Below are 17,841 nucleotides of genomic sequence, written 5' to 3' on the forward strand. Positions count from 1 at the left end.
GATTGTTTCAGGCCTTGGGTTCTGGGGAGGTACATTACACACCCGCAGCTGACCTTTCGGTGGTGAAAGGATCGTGCAATTTGAGTCAGCCATGCCTGCGTTAAAATCTCTGCTTCTGCTACCACCAGGGTTGTGGCTTTAGGCACGTTACCCAGATGGGCAGAACCTCTGTTTCTTTGTGCAACAGATAGGATTAGTAATGGCTGCCCCAGAGAGCTGTTAAGATCATTAAAGAGATGCCGTAGGTAAACGTCTATTGTTGGGCTTCATCTCTCTGGTGACGGTGAGCACTGTTCCCCGGGATGAGCAAGCTGAAGTTCTGTGAAGAAAGAGTATTCGTGGAGTAGAACAGGTCATTTGGAAACAGATAGGAAAAGAAAAGTTAAAGAGACAGTAGGGAATAGTCAGAGGGTGAGGAGGCAATCGAGGCTCAGTAGCTTTTTGAGAAGGTTGGGGTGAAATATGAGACCGAAGGCCAGCTGAGATCAACAGCTGGAAAGGTACTGATTTCAGCAGTGGGGAGGTGACTAGTGACACATAACACAGCCGTGTCGACAGAGCACAGCCTGGAAGCCTGCATGCCGAGGAAGTAGTAAGAGGAAGCAAAAGTTGGTAGTCACTTGCACCTTAATTTCTAAGCATGTACATGATATTCTTAAAGAACCCGAGAATACTATTCTATGAAAAAGGCATATAACACCCATTCAAATTTCAATTTCCCCACTAGAGTGGTCCTTTTCTCTAGAAATACATTCAGGTGAATCTTAGAACTCATCACCACACTCTGTTGGTTTTCCCTAGGAGCTCATTTATTATATTTATGGCTGTCTCTGTGGCTTGTTTCCTGTTTCCTGCTTACGTTTAGATTCTTGGCTTTCCAAAATGTCTTGCCTAATTTTTACTATAGTTGTACGTGTTGCTTCTACGCTGCTTCCAAAATGAAAAACACGGTGTGCAAATAAGGACATAATGACCGGGAGACCAATGGCCATATCTAGAAATAGGAGATCTGCTATTTAATAGATGAAAATGAGAACATATTGTTACAAACGCCAGAGGGTTTCCCACTCTCACTTGATTATTGGATGCTCTCTGTGTGCTCTTAACTGGTCAGAAAATATCTACTCTTGTTATCTCAGATCTTGGAGCTGAAAGGAAGGATAGGTCCCTCAATTAATAAAAAAGGAAATGAAGGCTGAGACAACGTACTGCAAAGTTAATGGTTATTTACTTTCCTGTGGTAATTCAGTGAATTTGAAACACGTGACCACAGTAAGTCCATGATGGAAACCTACTTTCCAAATGGCCTATTCTTGTTTTACTTTCTTGAAGACTAAATTTTCCCAGATGAGATGTAAAGTCGTTTCTAAGCCTTCGCATAAAAGGTCTTTAATATTCATTCTCAAACATTTATTTAGTCCCACCATGTGCAAGGCACTGCATGAGGCGGGTCTTCTAAAATATACTATACAAGGGAATGAAAGATAATATATGGTTTAAAAAGACACATCATGAAAATGTAATATTTATTAGGCTCTTGTAAGATAAAAGGCACTTGCTAGAGCACCACCTCTGCAAGCTTTACACCTCTATAAAATGTCTGGTTTGCTCAGTTGATTCTAGCATGATGCTAATGAGAGCCAGGTCAGGAGTTTAATTCTTGACAGTTTTGTACGAGGAATGTTAATTCTGACCAACCACATCTAAGACCCAACAAATCAGTTCTACAATTGAGGGGAGTGTGATTGGTAGAGCTGGTCATCGCCTGGTGACCACACGGGATCGATGAGTGGATATGATCGATGGGAGGAAATGGAGCTGTTCAGGGTGGGCTCCCAGAATTCCCACCCACCACAGGAGGCACCATGCCGTGAGGAGGGTTGGAACCTGGGACTTGGGACTAATATTGACGCAGAATTTGTTTGGGAGGGCTTACCACTTCTTCCCTACTTTTGATGTTTCTTTCCATATGTAGGGAATCCAGGACGCTCCTGGTGTGTCCTCTTTTAGTCTCTGTCTTAGGTGTCTTAACCGCCCAATGAATTTGGGAAAAATGAACTGAGCTTACAGGCCTCTCTTCCTTGTACCTTCTGGGAGCTAGCGGCCTGCAGGGTGCATGCAAAGAAAGCTTGCAATAGCCCCAGAAGGCTGCGACTGAGTGGATCTGTCTGCCTGATCCGGGAGTTCAAAAATAGGAAGACCATTTGCCTACAGATGCAAGCTACGTACTCCAAGCTGCTCTTTATCGGTAACAAAGGTGACCTTTTGGCACCAGTCGAGTCTAGAACGAACTCAGCATAGCCGGCATTCTATCTTAGATGTAGGAAGCCACACAGGCGCTCACACTTTGCAGAGCTGCTCCAATATTGCCAGAGCAGATATGGCACTGCCCTTAAAACTGCAATGTTCTGGAATATTTTCAGGTGACCCAGAAACGAAAGTTCAGAATCCTTGGAAATCCTGTATCTGTAAACTACACCTATAACTTTAGCCAAGAAACATGGGTGCGTTTGAATAAGCAAAGGGTAGGGGAATCCTCCAAATGATGCCTAGAACAATGGTTAGAGGTTGTTGGCTTTAATCAGCTGCGTTGTTAGGCGTGGGATATCAGCAAAGTGGTACAAACGTAGAACTGGGTTTGGCCTTTGTAGCCCATCAGGGGCAAGGGAGTAAACATTTTCTTTTTCTTTCATGGTTACTCTGCCCCCTCCCTTCTGAGGTAGACTGATGTGGACTTTTAAAGAACTTGCCCTCACTTTCTGAAGGAAAGGAGTCTGGTTGAGGGGATCTGAAGATGCCTGTGTGAGAGTCAAAACGAGTTCCGAATGGCCTCTGAGTTGGCGGCCAACCTCCTGAAATCATATTGTCTGAAGTCCCTTGGAGTTTCTTTTCTGAGGACAACAAGGGCAGTCTATTTATTGGTTTCAGTTGCTATGAAGTGACCGTCCTCAGAAGTGAGGCTGTTGCCCTTAGCTACACATTTCTTTGTGGGCATAATCTTGTGTCACACAGTACCAAATCAGCAGCCGGGCAAGGCAGAGACCCTGATGAAATATGAATACGGCGATGATGAAATATTTTTCCTAGTGTTAGCCTCCTTTTATGAAATAGGTTGTGGCCAATTCAGCTTGGAAATGACACATGACCTTTTCAAAGGCAAGGGCTGACTTTAACACTGTCCTCTTCCCTCTCAAGTAGGGATTTGCTTTTCTATTCTGAGATGTGTCAGTTAAAGTGATGTCCCCCGAATAATCTCTTTCCTGATCATCTGCTCCTCAGGGGGTTTTGTGGGGAAGGCTGCAGGGGCATGACGTAGGGAGCGCCAGGCAGCACTAACGTGATGGTGTTTGCTGCTTGTTATTTTCATCCCGGAGAAGGGAACACTCAGGCTGCTGGTGCTGGTCTTTAGAACCTGAGCATTTTGATTTCATATTCTCCTCCCTCCCCCTCCCCTCACCCCTGCCCTCCTGTCCTGTCCCATTCCACAGCTTAGGTACTTACATTCAGGGTAACTGTTGAGTACATTTCTACTTTGAATTTCATTTGCTATCTTCTGGCACCTAAGCTCCTTGACCCCTCCTTTGTTTTGTATCTCATCTTCCATTTCGAGAGGAATCTTCAAGTCTTATATTTATTTCCAACAGAGATCCAGTCTTAATTTATGCAGCTTTCCACTATGCACCAATAAGATGCTGGGGGAAAGGGTGTCTTCATGGGTCTTCTACCCAGAATCTATTTGCACTCTTTTGTCTCTTTTTCTTAAGGCAGCTCCAATTGCACCCCATGTATGCTGGTGTTTGAAAAGGCTGTAAAATTAAAGCTACGTAGTTATAAATACTATGAAAAAGGTTTTGACAACTTTTGGTGGCATTTAATTCAAGTTAAACTCCCCTCATTCAAAATAGTAAGCATAATGTTACCTATTATGTAAATGAGGTGGCAAGGCAGATGTTTTTCCTCCTGATGTACTCACTGGGGATTAATACATACAAAAACTGAGCAGGAGGGGGCCTGTGTTCAACCTGGGAGTTTGAACAAGGGTTGAGCAACAGGAAGGATGCTTACTCCAGAGCTGCTCTGTTCAACAGGGGAGCCAATAACCGCACGACGCTATTTACATTTAAATCAATTAAAATTAAATAAAATTAAAATGAAAAGTTTCCCTGTCTTAGCCATCCATAATTCATATGCTCGATTAGCCACATGTGGCTGGCGGCTACTTACCGAAGAGCCCAGATACAAAACATTTCCATCACTTCACAAAAGTTCTACTGGACAGTGCCGCTAATCACAGAAGTTATTAAAGCAGAGCCAGGATGCTTGTGGATTCCTCCTCTCAGTTGGAACTTTATCTGTAAGGGTTCTACAAACTTCTTGCAACGGGTGTAGATCCGTAAAGAGCCAAGAGACAAATAAAGGAGTTGGGATCAGGTTGCTGCTGTGGATCTCAACTTTAAATGTGCAACCTATCACCCGGGGATCTTAAAGTGTAGATACTGAGTAGGTCTGGGGTGGGGCTAGAGAGTGGGCATTTATATCTGGCTGCGGCTGGTATGAGGATTGCGCTTGGAGAATCACGGATTTATAGCACTGATTTCCAGTCTTGGCTAGCTATCATAATTACCTGGGTAGGTTTAAAAACTACTGGTGCCTAGCTCTCACCCCCAAAGATTCAGGTCGAATTTGTCTGGTGTGTGTGTGTGTGTGTGTGTGTAGCCTGGGCATCACAGATTTAAAAAATCCCCAAGTGATGATTCTCCAAGTGATTGAAATTTAACAACCATTGATGGTGATAAAGCAAGTCCGTCAGATTTGAGGACCTGAAGCATTGGCTTTACCTGGAAGTCTGTAGAAATGCAGATTCTCTGGCCCAAATCCTGTCCTGCTGAGTCATAACCTGCATTTTCCACAGCTTTCCCCAGGTGATACCATGTACCTTAAAGCTGAGAACTACTGTATTGGATAACCTTTTAAAGTAATAATTTATTGATCCACATGTATGTTCTTTAAAGAAATTCTTTAAAGTAACAAGTTCTTTTAGTTCCTAAAAAATACTGGGGCATATAATTTAGTCTACCGTTATACCAAATTACTGAAGCTTTATTAAATGATCATTTTATAGGCTCAAACGTGGTGGTTTCCGCTTCCACTGTAACAGAAGGAAATCAATAATCCTGTCAGAGGAGGGGAAACTGTGGACTTTCAAATCTCAAACAGAAGGTCAAAAATAACCAAAGCTTTTAAGGAACTAATTTTACATGTTTGCATAAAATTTGTCATTCAAGATAAAATGCTATTCCCTTTTTAGGTTAGTGTTGTTTTTAAAAAATTTTTTTTAATGTTTATTTTTGAGAGAGCGAGCGAGAGCGAGCATGAGTGGTGGAGGGGCAGAGAGGGAGACACAGAATCCAAAGCAGGCCCCAGGCTCCAAGCTGTCAGCACAGAGCCTGATGCAGGCCTTGAACTCGTGAATCGCGAGATCATGACCTGACCAGAAGTCAGACACTTAACAGACTAAGCAACCCAGGCACCCCAGGTTAGCGTTTTCTGATGTGAGAAAATTATATACTTCTAATCCACTTACCAGTACACAACATTGTTACATTCTTAATTTGTGTATCTTCTCATTATGCAGCACTAAGATCCTGGGAGGGGAGGGCAGGAAGGGACAAAAATGTTTTGACAAAAAAAAAAAAAAAAAAAAAAAAAAAAAGTTTCTATGATTGTGTTTTCCTAATAAGTCTCTTCCAGTAGTATTTTAGGAGAACAGTGCCAAAGAGAATTATAATGTAGAAGGGCCAACTATGTGATGTATTACAGCTTCTCCAATTGCATGTGGTAGGAATCCCGTGGGGATCTTGTCAAAATGCAGACTATGATGTAGCAGATCTGGGGTGGGGCCTGAGACTGTACTTCTAACAATACCGGTGTTGAGATGCTGCAGGGCCACTGATCACATTTTGAGTAGCAGACGATTAGATGGTTCTTTCAGGACACCTTTTTGTAAACTCTCATTTCAATGCCTCAAAACATCAAATGGTCTGGTATAAACAGTAAGAGGGGTGATTTTGTTGGCAGTCCTGATTTGCTAATTTGAATCATCTAAAAGAGAGACATCAAAAGGTCAAAATTATTCATAGGTCCATCACTATCGGGAAGCTAATCGGGAAGGAAGTCATTTAAGGCAAAAGCAAAATAGTACCACAAATACCTCAGATGACTACTAGGGCAAAATTTTCAAAATGTTGCAAGCTGTCTGCATGCTTGAAGTAGCAATTTACATGCATAATTAGGTGCAATCAACAGTTTTGAAATGTAATATATTTTCTGAGCCCATATTTACTTATGACAGATGCAAAAAAAAATATGTGTCCCCCCAAAAAATAGAAGGGCAGAGAAAGAAAAATATTTGCATTTAACAGTGGGACTCTTTGCAAGCACATACCTAAATTTAGAACAGATTTAGTGGAAGTATTGTATCTTTATTTTGATTTAATCTTCATTTAAGCCTTGAAAGAAGTTCACAAATACATTCGAAAGTGACAAGCATGTAAGCATAATAACTTACTGGTCGGCTCTTCCAGATCCTGTTGGGCCTGACACGTACTTTTTACTTCTACACTGGAAGGAAAATCTGACAAATTCAAAACTTTATTGCACAGAACACCACACCGACTTTCTTCCTGCCTTCAGAAGGGACTTCATTCTTTGAAGATACCAAATACCTTTGAGAATAATTTATATAAACAGATTAAACTGACGATTTCTTCTTCCTAAATCAAGGTCCTCAGATGAGTGTCACGGTGAATTTCTATCACCTTACTATTTTCAGCATAACAGGTAATGATTGTGGAGTGCTCACTGTGCACTAAGGCACTCTGCTAAGGACTTTACACAGATCATCTAATTTACCGTTGTAAAAATACTAGAAGAATTGATTTATAACAATATTCTGGGGAGGAGATGGAGAGTACGGACTTCTTTGGAGGCACATAGCTCTCTAGATTTTTGGCTGATATATTACTGCCTAAAGGGTCATATGTCCTTTAGAAGTACAGTGGATTTCATACCAATGCAGGCTCATTTTATTTTTCACAAGTTCCCAAATTCGAAAATGAGCTTGAAATCCAGTTTTCAGAAACTCTGAAGAAAAGCAAATCAGTAAGTCAGTCCCCAAACTTTTTCTTTCCAAAAGCATGCTCGCGTTGCAATATCCAGATTGGCTGTCTACACCGATTAAATTAAAGTGGCAATTAATTTCGGTCACATTTACAGGCAGAGTCAGAGATTAAGAGATTGCATTGAAGGATAGGACCTAATGACGTGTCCTTGTGTAACTGCATGTATTGAGACAGTGTGTCTTGATATGGAAAAGTCTTTAAGTTAGTGCAAAGCAGTCACGAACAATGCAATTTTCTAGTTTCATTAGGTAAGCGTTACCTGCGATGCATTATATGTTATGGGGCGGGGGGGAAGCCACCCGCTGCTAAGAAATGCATGAATAGTTCATTTATCTGCTGATCCATTTGGGGGCATTATGGAACTCAAAGCCCAGAACAATGGGCTCTATTTAATATTAAACAGGTTCTTAATAACCTGCTATTTCTCTCCACAGCTGCTGGAGGGTCCCCTCCTGGAAGCGCAGAGTTGCAGGAGCAGTTCCCGTGAAGTTGTAAGCTACTCCCCAGGACCAAGCGGCGTTAAATTTAGAAGTCATGCTGATCACCTGACTGTCGGCGAGCCCCGATTTAAGAAATTCCAAGTCTACCCTTGTCACCTCTATCTGTCTATATTTGCAGACGCAGCTCGCCGCCCGGCCTGGGGTCACCGCCACCCGAACCTCCTGGAGACCTGCCCTGCGGAGGACGCCCTTCCAGCACCGGAGGGCTCGCCACTTGGGAGCGGCGGCGCCCAGTTGGCGCCCACCCCGGGACACACTGCAGTCAATGCCTGGCAGCGACTTCTCGCTTCGCCCTCAGCCTCCCCCATCGACCCTCTCTGGCCGACCTTTACGCCCAACTCGGGCGCGCTGCGAGCCTCGCGTCCTCGCCGTCCACGCGGGGCCCCACCCCTTCCCGGTTCCTGCCCGCGATCGGGTCGGAGGCGAGGGTAGGTCGATCTCCTGCCCGGAGCCGGCCGCCGGCTCCGCTTCTTCACTCCAGTTCTCCGGCGCTGAGCTGTGCGGCGCGGGGCCGGCGGCGGCGGAGCCGACCGAGGCGCGGGAGCCCGGGGACACACTCACGCACGCTCCGGAGGGCTGACCCCGGAGACGCGCGCGGCGCGGCGCGGGGGGCGGGGCGGGGCGGGGGAGAGCGGGCCGGCGTGGAGGTGGGGGTCGCCGGGCCTTGGGGGTGGGCGCGCCGGCCCCCGGCCCTCCGCGTGCTCGCCTCCTGCCAGTCCTCGCCGCCACCACCTGGCGCAGGTCGGAAACCCCTCCTTGCCTTGGCTCCTCGGCGCCGGGGCGAGGGCAAAGGTGAGGGGTCGGCGCTTGGTCGGCGGGCGGGGATGGTAGGGCTCGCGCGCACCTGGCCGTCCCCATTCCTTCCGTTTCGCCCGGCCGTTCTTCCAGTAACTTTGTTCCGAAGGTTGGAGGGGAGGGGAGACGCCGAGGGGCCCCAGGAGAGGCTGCAAAGCACCGCGAATCTGGAGGCCCGACTGGAGAGCAAGTCCCCGGGCGGCCCCGGGGCTGGGCGCGCGGCTGGGAGGCGTCGCCGCCGCCGCCGCCGCCACCGCCGCCGCCGGGATGCGCTCTGCTTAGCGGGGCTGCCGGGGGCGCCCGAAGGCCACCGCTCCAAGGACACGCGGCCCCCCGCGCCCCGCGCGCCCCGGCCCAGACGCCGCCAGCGCCGGAGCCGAGCGGGCGAGCGGAGCCGCGGGGAGCGCGGGCGAAGGGCGGCAGGAGGGAGGGCGCGCGGGAGGCGGCCCCTCCTCGGCGAGCCATGCGTGCCACGGGCAGCTGAGGAGCCGCCGGGCGCCGCTGCCAAGTCCCCGCTCCGCTTTTGTCTTGCCCTCCAGTGAATGGGAAGATGGAGATGGATGTTGAGGGAGTTTCTCCGCGCCCGGAGCCCATCCCCCGCTCCCAGGGGGCTGGCGGAGCCTGCCAGGCGCCGCCACAGCCGCCCCAGCCCCAGCCCCAGCCCCCGCCGCAGCCGCCGCAGCAACAGCAGCAGCAGCAGCAGCAGCAGCAGCTGGCTCAGGATGAAGTGCCCGGCGAGAGTGCTGGCGTGGAGGACAGCGACGATCCCGAGGCGAGACCCAACAGCGAGAAAGGAGAGAGCAAGGTAGGTCCACAGTGTTGGAGCTGTGACACCTTTTGGACAAAACCGAGGATCTCTCGTAGTGGCTGTCACTTTAACCCCTCCGCTCCCCCCACCCCTTCCCTCGTTTGTGTGGCGGTGGGGGTTGCAGAGGTGGGGAAGGCGTGAGATCGAGGGGAGTCGGCGGGAGAGAGTGACTTTCCGAACTGGAAGGCGTGTGCCGGAGCCTGTCCTGGTTTCCGTATTCAGAGGTGTGTGCAGGGAAAAGTCTTCTGGTACTTGCGGTGTGATGCCCGGGGTAGAGCAGGGCACTCGGGGAGAGCCGTGTGGGGAGACCTCTGGTTGCCCACACAGTCTGACCAAGGCTTCTTGAGATGATGTAGGTCAAGGGGAAGCGTGTCTTCAGGAGCTGCCAAGTGGCTTCTGAGACTCCTTGGAGGGAGGTGACATCAAGCTTAAGATGGCAACAATGGGAGCAAAGTTTGGCTCCTTTGCAGAATGGAGAGCACTGCCTAACCCAGCTCTAAAGTCGAGGCCCTCCTCCTCCGCGGGCCCCCTCCTCGCTAGGAGGGCCGGGACCAGGTGCCTGGCAGCAGAGGAGCCCTGGAAATCTTTTGCAGCCCTGCTGTGTCATTGTAGACCAGGGGATAGCTACTTCTTACTGTGGCCCGGGGAGTTCTTCAAGTAATTGGATTCCAGTAAGAAATGGCTCAGATGCCATCATTCTCTGGTGCTGATGTTTCTTCTGGAGAAAATCGGAAAGTGAAGGAAACGGCATAGAAAACAACGCTCTGGTAATATGATTGGAGTGTATTTATTACAGCTTTGTCTCTGAGCCTATTTTTCCATTCACGCTTGGAGTTCTGTTTTGTGCAATGGAAGCTAGTGTTGTTTAGTTGTATCTGTGTCAAGCGTACACGTGTGGTTGTGAATACATTTGGAAACTGCCTGCTAATGTTGGGGAAGAGTTGGTGCAACAAATGAGAATAGTGGAACCAAAGAAGGGTCTGTCCGAATACTTTCTTACTTTGCATCACTTAAGGAAGCTACAACAAAATAGCTACTTGGGCTGGTTAGAAGAGAATTGCATGCGTTGAGTGCTTCCGTGAGTGCTCCTCCTACAAGATTACCTTGGTTTCTGTTGGACCTTTCCGAAGGTACTAGTGGATTAAACAAATACCCGAAACACACTGGGATCATGTGGAGTGTTGCTGTTCTGTATTTGGAGACAAGCTCACTTAACAAGTTGGTATTTGCAAATGTTCCAGATTGCCTTGCATTTTGAAACTGAGGTAAGGATTGACATTGTTGTTTATCTGCCCAAATCAGTATTGTAATTTAAATGGCAGTCGACCGTGGAACTTGGAATCTGGGCGCACACCAGACCCAATTGGAGTGCCTTACGAATGCATACAGCATTTACATTGTAAAAACTATGATGAATTTTAATAGTCCACTATCCTCTGCTTTCCAGTGGCTCTTGATTTCATGAATATTTAATTCTGTCATGACTGCATATTTACTACTTTAAATGACTGTGTGCGCTCAGTTTTATGAAATAACCATAACCGAGCATTGTATTATCGAGTCAAACTTAAAGTCTCTTTTGCAGAATAGGTGTGGGGAATAATTAAAATACACAGCCGGTGCTGCCGTTTCCGTATTGTTGGTTCATATGCCCTGAGCATGAGAAATTCCTGCCATCAGCAAAAATCTGTGCTTATTTGTTTCCCTTTGATGCACCATGCAGACTGTCTAATGTTCTACCGTTTGTGAGGAATAAGGAAGGCAACGCACTACAGAATTACAGCAGGTGAAGACAGGCCTGAAAGCAGGTTGATTACATATCGTTAATTAGCATGTTCAGTTAATTGAGTATTCCACTGATGTGATTTGCTTTAGGTTTGTCTGCAATTTCTTGAGGTGGAAACAAGATACTACTTTTTTCCCTCCAGGTGTTTGCCTTAAAAAAATTGTGTTGCATCCTCTTAAGCCAGAAATCAGCTGTTTTAACCCTTCGTTTGCCTCTGGCGCTCTCCCACTGGTTCTTCTGAGTTTGAGGTGTTTCAGACTTTAATAACTCTTTTTGTCTTTGATGGATGCTAAGGCAAGTTATCAACTGATTTTTCTTAGCAAATCCTGGTTTCATTAGTGGGAGGGCCTTTGGATGTCTGACCAAGTTATTCTACTAAAATATAAATGGAAGACAAAGTGGGATAAAATGGAATGTGGTTTTACCAAGCTGCTTGGGGTGAAGCGGGGATATTCGCGTGATAGGATTTAAACACAGTAACGTACAAATATAATGCGGTGAACTATTGTGGTTTTTTTCACTTGTGAAAGTGATAAAATATGAATTTTGAATACTCTACTTTATCTTAAATCCTCCTCTAAGCAAGGGTACTGTAAATAGAATGTCAGTGGATATGACTCCTCTCTCCCTCAAATGAAGTGTCCAGGGAGTAATGGCATTTTTTTTCTTTTTTTCAGTTTCTGATTTGGGGCCATGATTTACTTTCTCATGAATTTACCCCAGTTGTCTTATTGGAGAAGAAATCAGAGCTTAGTGCCAGATCAGCTTGTCTCCTGAATTGCGAGTTTATGCTTATACATCCTCAGAAAGTCTCTGAAATAGGAGGAAAGGTTAGAAAACTGCATCAGTCAAAGGATTTTTTACACCAGAGTTTCATGATGTGACTGGCACTCTCTGTTCCTAGAATAACAATGCCTGATCCCTCTCTACCAACTACTCTTTGGAGAAATGTTTTAAAGCAGCTGCATGCTATGTATGCTTTGATTCCATGAATTGGAGTAGACCCTAAATCGACCATTTATTTCTCCTCTGTGCTTTCACGCAGGTTTATGTTAAACCTTTACAAAACAGTTTCCTTTTCTTGCAATGACATCCAAAGACAATGTGGTCTCTCCCTTTTGGGGACCTAGTGAGGTATTTTCTCACCTGTTATCTCAAGCACTTAGTCGTCGTGTCAGAATAGAGTTTCTGTAAACTGTACAAACCTCTTTTTTTCTGGTCTTGCAGATGAAGATGAAATGGTCATGCCCTTGAGTAAGAGACCTTCCCATCCTCGAAAGAGTTCCCGACCCTGGATCTGATCATCCCCAAAAGTTTCTTGCAGAGTTCTCTGTAGGCCTAAGATATCCCATTAAGAAATGTGCCTTTTAAGACCCCTCTGAAGTGCTTTGCTTATGCCGAGTGGCTCTTGGATAGGAATTTCTGAAACTTTCTTTGGAAAAGTTAAAAAAAGAAAAAGTTCCTTGTGTTGAGGACCAGCACCTAGTAACTCACTCCATTTGTGTTATGTAGTTACTGGTACAGATGTGTGAATTCTTCGCCTGATCCCAGATGAGTGATGTAAATGATTCTTTCTTGTCTGCTTTAGCTTCATCTCATTCATGTATTCTCAGCTTTTCTCCCCTCGTCTTCCCGCCGTTCTCTCACACAGACACGCATACCATTTACCGTGAAGCATATATTTATGGCCCAGATGCGAGGTATCATGATCAAGCGCTCTTTTTTGTTAAGTTCTCATTAAAGCTTTGGTTTGCAGAATATGTTTATTCTTGTGGTTTTGGACTAGAGAGACTCTGTGCTGCTGCCACCAATGATACTTCATTGATGAGCATGACTCAAGATTCTCATTTCAACTGCATTTCATCAGTGATGCTGTCTAAATCATCAGTCTTACAGAGGATGTGATGTTTATTTATTTTTGAGAGAGAGACAGAGTGTGAGTGGAGGAGGGGACAGAGAGAGAGAGACAGACAGACAGACAGACAGACAGAATCTGAAGCAGGCTCCAGGTTCTGAGCTGTCAGCACAGAGCTGGATGCGGGGCTCGAACTCATGAACCGCGAGGTCATAACCTGAGCCGAAGTCAGATGCTCAACCGACTGAGCCACCCAGGCGCCCCATTTTTTAAAGCCTTTAATTTTGAAATAACCAGATTTATAGGAGAGTTGTAAACATAAGACAGAGAGTTCCCATATACCTCTTACCCAGCTTCCCCTCACGTTAACCTCCTTCTTAATCATGCTCTGTGTATCCCAATGAAGAAATTAACATTGATACAGTACTTAAGCTAAACTTGTCCAGTCAACTTTTGTTGAGTGAACGTGCCAGCATATTGATGTTCTTCATTTTATCCTTTTAATATTTTCTTTACACCTGAAAGGTGTTTGAGAGAGTATTTAAGAGCCAGGTTTAATTGGGGTTAACTATCCTCCCTTTTCTTCTGGTGGGCTGGAGCAGCTTGCAAAATACAAAGGTTGAGGTCCCCCGAGCTGTGCATTCTGAGGCAGTGAGCCCTATGGGAGTTACACCTTTGGCAAAGCTCTTGAGTGCTGTTAACTTATGGGGAGTGAGAGTCTTCTTTTTTTATTTTATCCTGAAAAACATTCCTGTGCCAGGTAAGATAGGGTTTGTCAGTACACAGAGGACAGCATAGTCTCAAGTGGCAAGTAGAGGAGAAAAGGCAATTGATAAAATCAAGACAGTTCACTTTGATGCCTAACCCCTTGGGTGTTTGTTTCTGGCGTGAAAAATAATGGAAGCCCTTTCATTTTTGTGTTGTATTAGCCGGGTGAACTCTGATTTCCAGCACAGAAGCGGAAACTTGCCCACGTTAGGAAGGATGTCATTGTGATCAAGTGTGTTGGCTCTCTGATTAAGAGAGAAATCAGAAAGACCTGCATTTGCTCTTGGCTTTTTTATTGCTCTTGACCTCAGTGAGATCCTGACCTTTCCAAATCTCAGTATGTTCATCTGTAAAATAGGCATAATTAATTTTGTATGGCTTGAATGAGATAAGCTGTATACAGTTTGTAATTCAGTGCTTCATAGGTACTGACTGCTTGGTAATTGTGATTATTATTGTGATTATTATTGTTATTATTGTTCGTATTGTGATCCAGGGTTCTGAAAAGGAGAATGAGTTGGGGCTCCAAGTTCAACTAGAATTTTCAGTTTCGTAGAGGGTTGTGGGGCTGGAAATGATACAGGTATACTATTTTGGAATCAAAACAAGTTGGTGCTCATTAACCTGATTTTACCCTGGGGAGCCTTGAGGTCCTTTTCTGGTGGGCAGGAGGTTAGGAGAGAATTATCCTTAATCTTGACTTGTCAGTGGACCTCTCCTCACTTATCAGGAAAGCGAGGGAGGACCTGGATAGAAGGCCCCCACATCCCAGTCCAAGCCCCAGGGGTACACGCAATAATAAAATAAAATAATAAAAATAAGTAATTAATAAATAATAAGACAATAATAAAGCAAATGAATTGCCCTGCTTTTACACATTTATGGCTTCTTAGGAGAAGTAGGTGGCAAATTTTAAGACTTAAAAAAATGATTGAGCTAAAAAGTTGTATTTTTTAGGCCTCTCTGTTTGCAAGCAACAGAAACTGACTTTAATTTGAGCAAAAATACATTTTATTGTAAGGTTGTAAGGTAATCGCAGAATCAAAGGAGAAATGATACACCTGGTTTTGAGAAACACTAAAGCCAGGGAATCTCAGAAGATCTATGTAGTAGAAGGTGATGAACGGTTTCTCAAGGGCACTGACACAAGAGGAATAAATTCCAGTCATCTTTTTGCCTTTCTGTCACTCTGCTCAAGAGCCAGAGTCCATGGCAAGGTTATCTAATTGACCTTGCTTGGACCAGGTAGCTGCGTCTTGGTCAGGGAAGTAGTGGGCATTACATTGCATGTTCTTGCGGTTTGTATTCTTTGGAAGGGGTACAGTTCAGGGTGGGGTGGGGGTGGGGAATCAAGGTGCTGTTGCCAGCGCAGGGAGACTGGATATCAGGGGCAAAACACCTGGTATAACTCCCCTCCTGGAGAGGACAAGAAGGCAGTGGGAGGAGAGGGGGACAGAGGGGGAGGTATTAAGGGAGGGAGAGAAAAGAAAAAAGAGAAATGGAGGCAAAGAGAAGAGATGAGAACCAGATGGGCAGATACAGAGGCAGAAAAATACACAAGAACTTGGAATTTTTTTTTTTTTAGCATTTATTTCCTACCATTTGAAAACAGAGAATACAGAGGAAAATTAGGTATTCTATTGCTTGTGTATAGGTTAGTTTCCCCACTTATAAAATGAAATTAGTGACACATTTCACATCTGCTGAACAGATAATCTCAGGATGAATGTGATGGGGCTCTGATGTTTTAAAATATGGATCTTCCATGGAACTCATGTCCATTAGAATGAAATACATTAACATTTTTTGTGTCTGCCCCTAAATTAAAGCAAGTTGGTTTCCTGCTCCGAGCCCTAATGCATTTTCTTTGACTTTGGAATCTACATGTCAGGATATTTCTGTTTTTACATTGGACGTGACCTCCTACAGAGGGAGTCCTATAGGAGGAGGCACCATTTTCCTCATTTTTGGATGGCTGATGTTGGGGGTGAGCTGTTCATTCCTGCTCACACTCTCTTCCAGCACCATGCCTGGCACTTAGTGAGTGGGCCCTCAGTAAATAGCAGTTTACATCGAATGGTGCCTGGATGTGTCAGTCAACACTCGTTATACACCTCCTAGATGCTGGGATTACAGAATTGAAAGAGAAACCCACAGTGTCTTGGAGGAAGCACACTTATGCACAGATCATGATGCTGTAGGACATGAGGACCATCAGAGAGATGAGAACATAAGGAAATTCTTTACAAGTGGGGCCACTTCACACACTTTTTTGCAGCAAAGTGTTGACCTGTCTAACAGGCACTGGAAGTAGCCAGATGAAATGAGACCGGGCAATATGGAGATACTAGCTAATAAACGAATCCCCTATTCTTGGTTTGCTCTCCCGATAACCAAAAGTTCAAGTCAAGCCCCATTCGCAAAACCAGTGGCAGAGTTGACCCTGTCCATCCTCCCATGCTTCGTCCTCCATCCGTTTCCCAGGATTGCATCCTCCTTCCCGGGTTAGACCCCTTGTATTTTACAATCTATTTGCTTTTAAAAGTAAGATTTCCTGGCATAATTTGCAGGTAGTAAAACTCACCCTTTAAAAAAACTTTTGTTTTTTTGTAACATTTATTCATTTTTAAGACACAGGGAGAGACAGAGCATGGTGGGGGAGGGCAGAGAGGGGGACACAGAATCCGAAGCAGGCTCCAGGCTCTGAGCTGTCAGCACAGAGCCGGACGCGGGGCTCGAACCCATGAACCGTGAGACCATGACCTGAGCCGAAGTCGGACGCTTAACCAACCGAGCCACCCAGGAGCCCCAAAACTCACCCTTTCTGAGTGTACAGTTCAGTGAGTTTTGACAGTTGTGAATACTTGTGTAAAGGCTACTTCAAACAGGATGTGGAACCTTTCCATCACCTCCAGAGACTTCTGTTGTGTCCCCCTGCAGACAGTTCCCTCACTCCACCCTAGCCTTTTCCAAAATTTCAAATACATAAAGTCCAATATTCTACAGTCTTTTGCACCAGACTTCTTTTGCTTAACAAAGTGTATTTGGTAGTCACTCGCTTTGACCTTTGTACCAGTAGGTTCCTTTTTCTCACTGCCTAGCATTTCATTGTGTAGAAACACCACACATTGTGTATCCATTCACCTGTTGATGGATATTTGGGTTGTTTACAGATTTCGGGCTTTTATTAAGAAACAGTTTTTTGTGGACATACATTTTCATTTGTCTTGGGCAAACTCCTAGGAATGGGACTGCTGGATTGTAGGATAAGTGTATTCAGTTTTATAAGAAGCTGCCAGCGTGTTTTCAAATATAGCAAATGTACCGATCCAGCGTGCATTCCTGCTGTCAGTGCCTGAGAATTCCAGTTGCTCCCTAACATTGTCAACACTTGGTATTGTCAACATTTTTAATTTTAGTCATTCTAGTAGGTACGTAATGATACTTTGCTGTGGCCTTAATTTGTGCTTCCCTAATGACAAGTGATGTTGAACATCTTATGTGCCTGTTGCCATCCATCTGTATTTTTCTTTGGGGAAAAGTCTGTTCAAATTTTTGACGGGTTTTAAAAAAAATTGGGTTGGTTGTATTCTTATTATTGATACAGCCTATTATTGTCACATAGGTTTAGAGTTCAGAAACCCTGGTGGAAGTTTGAGGAGATTACAAAGAAAGGAAATTTTGAGTTTCCTTTCTTGGGGGTTTTTGGCGAACTAACATTTATGGGGTGTTTTTCATGTGCCAGTCATGGAGTGAGGTAGATTCACATTGGGTGATCTCATTTTATGCTCCACGGTAATCCTGTTAAATAACTATTATTAGTCCTGAGGTCACACAGCTAGTATATGGCAGAGGAAGAATTTAAATTTAAGTCTGGCGGACTCTTTCTCTTTCCACTTCATCAGATGTGACTCCAGGCCTGTTCTCCACAATTTACTGGTTAGGTTCCCAGCCCAGACTGCTTTCTCTGCTCTGGGTGTTTTAAAAGCAGCCCTTAGGTGAAATAACACTGCTGGCATTGACATGCAAATCAGGACATTGAGCTTAAGGCAAAAAGAGTGCTCCCAGTTTTATTTCAGTCCTGAAAAAACCCTATCCACTTCATAAGGTAGAAAGGTGAGAATTCTCCAGAGAAGTAGAAGGTTTGA

General features: G+C 45.1%; 1 protein-coding gene across 1 annotated transcript; it reads left to right on the forward strand.

The window, feature by feature from the left end:
* Positions 1-236: 236 nt before the first annotated feature.
* Positions 237-12,931, forward strand: LOC125921663 (WAS/WASL-interacting protein family member 1-like). The gene is made up of 4 exons (XM_049629224.1): positions 237-241; positions 7,616-7,672; positions 7,800-8,473; positions 9,016-12,931. The coding sequence occupies exons 1-4, from the start codon at positions 237-239 to the stop codon at positions 9,423-9,425; spliced, it is 1,146 nt and encodes a 381-aa protein (XP_049485181.1). The 3' UTR covers positions 9,426-12,931.
* The last annotated feature ends 4,910 nt before the right edge of the window (positions 12,932-17,841 follow it).

Source organism: Panthera uncia, chromosome C2 (genome assembly GCF_023721935.1).
Source record: "Panthera uncia isolate 11264 chromosome C2, Puncia_PCG_1.0, whole genome shotgun sequence".
NCBI classification, from domain to species: Eukaryota; Metazoa; Chordata; class Mammalia; order Carnivora; family Felidae; genus Panthera; species Panthera uncia.